The sequence below is a fragment of the Haliotis rubra genome, unplaced genomic scaffold, assembly GCF_003918875.1.
Source record: "Haliotis rubra isolate DU_JTF1 unplaced genomic scaffold, ASM391887v1 Scf1520, whole genome shotgun sequence".
In the NCBI taxonomy this organism is placed as follows: Eukaryota; Metazoa; Mollusca; class Gastropoda; order Lepetellida; family Haliotidae; genus Haliotis; species Haliotis rubra.
In genome coordinates this window covers 13,119-18,910 of record NW_025765471.1, presented here as the reverse complement: position 1 = coordinate 18,910, position 5,792 = coordinate 13,119, and the positions used below count along the sequence as shown (strand labels likewise).

Below are 5,792 nucleotides of genomic sequence, written 5' to 3'. Positions count from 1 at the left end.
ATGCCCACACCTTTCTTCACCATGAAGAAGAAGAGTGATAGAAACACGGCTCTGACATGGCAGCTGTTTGTAGCTAGTGTCTTCATGGTGGCTGCTCTGTACGCGATTGTTGACAAAGATGGGTGCAAGACGCCAGGACGTGCAGAGGTCTCTGGCAGTCACACTGTAAATAACAGGTGAGTTCAATTCTTGGATTCTTGGATTCTTGTTGATGGATGGATATTTCCATAATCTTCTTAATATTGGACGTTACCCTGGTCTGCGAATAACAATGAAGTCCAGGTGTATTGTGGCATGTTTTTTTATGACAGTTAGCCCTGGCACGCCTTTTCTTCACCATTAAACGAGCACGTGAAGAATTCGCAGATCGTTTAACCATAAGCAGCAGGGTGATTCTTCTCTTGGTACAAGAGGTAGCAATAAAGTTCTGAGCCTGACTGGTAAACTGCGATGATCTATAATGTTTCAACATAATGCCCTCCGTGATCCTCACACATCTGCCAACAGTTCTAGATGGTCTTCGTCCAGAGGATTTATAGGGCTTCTTCTCTTGGTGTAAATAGTCATAATGATTTACGTAATGCTTACAAGTCAGTTCTCTCTTCACGTTTGGGAAGCGGGAGAATCTTGGTGACGGCGCCAAATCTACTCCGCACTGATTTCGCAGCCATAGTGGAAGAGACTTGTGCAACACACTTGGAATTGTCCAGGACGTTTTAGGCTTCATATTCTCACGCAGTTGCCAAATCATTATATACTAGGCACATAAAGAAACTGTGCATACAAAAATTTAAATTCGAAATTTATCAAACCTGTGTAGACTCATAAGGATTTAAACTCAGAGATAAGTGACATGTATCCAACATGCATGCACGTGCCACATTCCATGACGGCAGTGGGTTCGTCCTTGAGACGTGAAATACGTTGTTGCACGTGCATTCCGGGAAAGAGAAACAGAGCAAATGAATGCCACACAATACTGTCACTTTGGAAAGCTCAACCCCTGCTCTTGCGATCGTTCAAAAAATTAAACGGCTATTGAAACGCATAGCATGCCAAGGCTCACGTCTGCACAACGTCATGAGGCCATTGGGATGGTCCGTGAAGGAATGTCTCAACGACAAGTGGCTGCACATGTCCACTGCCACCGGAACACCATTTCTGCACTGGTGAGACGCTACCAGAACACAAATGACGTCATCGATCGGCGACGTTCTGGACGTCCACGTGTAACAACGACAGGACAGATGGATTTGACCCATCTTCGCCACAGGTTTCAGACTGCAGTGATGACTGCCCGAACCAACCCAGGACTTCGCCGTATCCAACCCAACACAGTTCGACAACGTTTACGTCATCACGGGATCAGACCACGCCGTCCCGCCATACGGCCTATCCTGACACAACGTCATCGACAAGCTCGCCGAATGTGGTGCCGAAATCATGTCCGCAGACACTTGTTTTGGTGGAGAAATGTTGTTTTTACAGATGAGTCCTGGTTTAACATTTCCCATAGTGATGGACGTCAACGTGCCTATAGACGCGTGGGAGAACGTTATGCACAGGCCTGTGTCTTGGAGAGGAATCGCTTTGGTTGTGGTTCCGTGATGATTTGGGGTGGAATAACAGCACGCCGAAAAAAACCCTTACTGATTGTTCAGGGCAACTTAACTGGTGTGGGCTACAGGGATCAGATTCTTCGACCTGTGGCAATTCCTTTTCTGCAACGTCATGGCCCTGGGTTAACCTTCCAACAGGACAATGCCCGCCCTCATACGGCAAGGGTTGCTATGGATTTCTTGCAACACCACAACGTTGACTTACTGCCTTGGCCTGCAAATTCACCGGATCTCTCCCCGATAGAGCATCGACGTCTACGCCGTCTTCCTCATCCACCAGATAACGTCCTTGACCTTGCAACAGAACTTGAGAGAATCTGGCGTGACATCCCACAAGCCTTCCTTGCACGTTTGATAGGCTCTATGCGTCGTCGATGCACTGCTGTTCTCAATGCCGATGGTGGACATACCCGTTATTGAGCTTGTGACATGGTCGTTTGACCCCTGTCCCGCTTGTGGATTCGTGACGTCATTGTGATTGTCTTTTCAATTGAAATTCTCCCGACTTGTTATGGTCTCATGATCCCTCCATTAAAGTTTATATGTACCTTTGACATTGTTATCGTACTTATCAACTGGGATAATATTTTGACAATGCACAGTTTCTTTTTGTGGCTAGTATAATTCACATTAATGATCCGACATTACGAAAGAATCGGAAACAAAACAAAGCAGGCTGAACAACAGCATCAACAGCAAACAACAGCAGGAGCAGTAACAAACAACAGCAGGAGCAGTAACAAACAACAGCAGGAGCAGTAACAAACAACAGCAGGAGCAGTAACAAACAACAGCAGGAGCAGTAACAAAAACGCCCCGTCTAGTTTTCTGAAGCAATTTGGTTTCATTTCTTACCTCCTTGTTTGGGACAAAAATTAGATGTATACAGAAAACACAAGAGTTCCTTCAGTTGTATAAAACATATCCATTACAATATAACGTCGTTCCGGATCTTCTTTCTTTTGCAACATTTAGTTACTTTGTTTCCTCAAAATCTGAAGTTATCCTACGGCGTTCTCCTACCTGATTTTAAAGAGACTGGCAGTCTCCAGGGGTACTGTAGGCGATGAGTTTCCAGCGATCTGTGTCTACCTGGCTGGAAGATTATAGCCTGCTAAAACTGTTGTAATTCACATACTTTCTGTCTTCCCTAGTGTACCAGGGGATTGCCTTCGTCTTGCTGAGTTGTGAAGTGTGTTAATTAACTGATAAGTAGGATTTAGTCAGTGCCCAGTTCTGATCCCTAGTATTTTGTTAGAGTATATTCGCTTATGCCTCTGTTGTTGTGTTGATCTTTAATGTACTTTCGTCCACGAATCCAGGAAGATACGAAGTGCCACCTACAAGAAGTATGACATTTCCCCCGACAAAGCAGTACGCCTGGAACGTATGTTGGATCAGATGATGAAATCTCACAGTCGACCTGATGATGATCATTACGGTTATAACCTAACTCGGAGTGACGAGATACCAGTCTCGCGAGATATCAAAGACGCAAGACCCAAAGTGTGTCTCGACAGGACGTTTAACTATTCTTCCTTTCCAACTGTATCCGTCATCTCCCCCTTTTACAACGAGGCTCTCACCCCTCTCGTGCGTCACGTGCATGCCCTGCTGACCCGGACCCCTCCGCACGTGCTGTTAGAGGTAATCCTGGTGGACGACATGAGTACATTCAGCTACCTGGGCCAGGATTTGCAGAACTACTTCGGTGTCCTTGATCCTAGAATTAAGCTGCTGCGTAACCAGCAGCGTGAAGGTTTGATACGGAGCCGGTTATTTGGGGCTGACGTTGCCCAGGGGGAGGTGCTGGTGTTCCTGGACGCCCACATGGAGGTGAACCACGGCTGGGTGGAGCCGCTACTGCAGCGTCTTGCTGAGGAGGAGCAGCTGGTTCTACAGTCGGAAATACCTCCAATACTGGTGGACACATTCGACGTTGACACTGGGCAGACTGTTGACCATAGAGGTGGATTTGGCTGGGATATGAGGTAAGAAGATTGAGCAGTGTATACATGCCGACTGTGCCGGAATGACTCGAGCTGTAACATAATGCATGTGAAATGTAAAGACCAATACATGATCTGTTCAGCAATTGTGATTTATACTGATAACGCTAAGTTACATAATAATGGTATATACGAACTATATATGACACTTCTTTACCTTGCGGTAAAATGGCATTTGGAAGGAATCCGAGGCGAACTGTTCAGAAAGAATAAAATAGTCGTCTAGTAGCCCCTGTGATACAATACAGTTAGGCAGACTGCACGGTCTGCATGCTGTATTACTTTGATATTAATTACATTTGATCCGTTCTTCAGTCTTACATGTATCATGAAACAAACCCCTATTAATGCGTCCTATTTATCTGCAGTTACAGGCTGTTTCTTGTTGTACATTATTGTTTGGTTTCTTCCATCGCAGTTACTTATGGTTCCCTCTGCCGCAATACCTGAGTCAGTTCAGGAGAAGCGACTGCGACCCAATCCCATTTCCAGTCCTCCAAGGCGGTTCTATTGCCCTGAGAAAGTCCTACTTCGAGGACCTGGGACGCTTTGATTCCGGCCTCGCTATCTGGGGAGGAGAACATTTTGAGATGTCCTTCAACGTGTGGATGACTGGGGGACGAGTAGAGCTAATACCGTGCTCCAAAGTGGGGCATATATTCAAAGACACAAAGTTCAGTTTCGGTTCTTCAGAAAAGAATTACGTGGTAGCCAAAAACAACCTACGTGTCGCTGAAGTTTGGATGGACGAATACAAGCAGTTTACGAGGGCGGCCATGCGAGCCTGGCAGGATCCCGTGCCTGAGTTCTCCGATGTTGAATGGAAGTCCATTGAGGAGAGACGGAGGTTGAGGTGGCAAAGGAAGAGCAAGAGTTTCTCCTGGTTCCTGAAGACCGTCCTCCCAGAGCAACCTATTCCATCAGTAGACGATGTCAAGTATGGCGAGGTGGCCAGCTCCTTGACTAAACACTGTCTGTATTTCGCCGATACCGGACTCCTGAGCCTCACGACAACGTGTATGTCGTTTGTTGTCGTTGTTAAAGAGAACACTTTTTCTCTTGATAGGTGGGGTAGGTTTAAACACCGGGATAAATGTGTCGGCTTCCACGAAAACAGCTTTCTACTTACCCTCACTGACTGCCCTTGTGTGGAAGGACACCAAACCATGCCCCACTGGACAACCAACAGCGAAGGGGCGCTTATTTATAATGGTCAGCTGGGGTCCCTGTGCGCCACGCTGGTCCAAGCAAGGCCCGGGGTGGAGTCCGACTTGGTCCAACTGCAAGCATGTGTACCGAACATGGCCGAACAAAAATGGTCATTTATGTATCATTTCAAGTACTGATACTTGATATCTAATGCCAGTGAGATGTAAAATGTGTCTTTACAAGCCCATATTTTGATGTAAGTAGGTGTGGGTTAAGTCCACGTTGTTCTAGGACAGCGACCGAAGCAAACATGTAAGTGTGCCGTTTCTCACTCCCAAATGGGTTTGTAAAGATTGACGCTAAATATTTGGCGCTATCATTAAAACCTATATCAAACTTGCTTAGACTTTAATAACGACGTATTAATTATGGAACACTCACCTGCAGTGCAACATTCAGTGCGTAAGATCTTGCTGATTTTAGCTGTAATTTATCTCTAACGAGATCGCAGATATATTGGATGCCCGTCTCCCCAAAACGATAGCGTGATACCTTTCTCATTGCTCGTGGATTCGAGGTGCTGATTTCGTTGTCTGAAAACACGTTCTTTCCTTTTGCGACCTAAGCATTCAAACAATATGTTGGGAGCCTTGTCTGTTTTAATGACACTCTAATGTTACGCCAATATTATATCAAGTTAATGAGTGAGTGAGTGAGTGAGTTTAGTTTTACGCCACATCAGTATTCCAGCTATATGGTGGCGATCGAGTTAATGACCCGCTAATGAATGCACGATGTCATAGAAACGTTAGTACAAATGAATTTAAATATACATTACTTAATTAAAGTTTTGATAAAACGATAACGCTTGATTAAAGTTTGATACAACTGGATCCTGATGTTTATCATTATCACAACCAATTATTAGTTATATAGTATCATCTCTGTCTCTCTATTAGAAACGGACACTTCCCGGACGAGGTATACATGGTGACTACTCTATAGAAAGTATTGA

The 5,792-nt window shown here is 45.2% G+C and overlaps 1 protein-coding gene across 1 annotated transcript; it reads left to right on the top strand.

Annotated features, from left to right (window-relative positions):
* Nucleotides 1–4,699, top strand: LOC124270513 (polypeptide N-acetylgalactosaminyltransferase 6-like; the record flags this gene model as incomplete). The annotated part of the gene is made up of 3 exons (XM_046705530.1): nt 1–176; nt 2,942–3,610; nt 4,047–4,699. Coding segments are annotated over exons 1-3 (1,498 nt in total), but the record flags the coding sequence as incomplete, so codon positions are not given.
* Between the last annotated feature and the right edge of the window lie 1,093 nt (nt 4,700–5,792).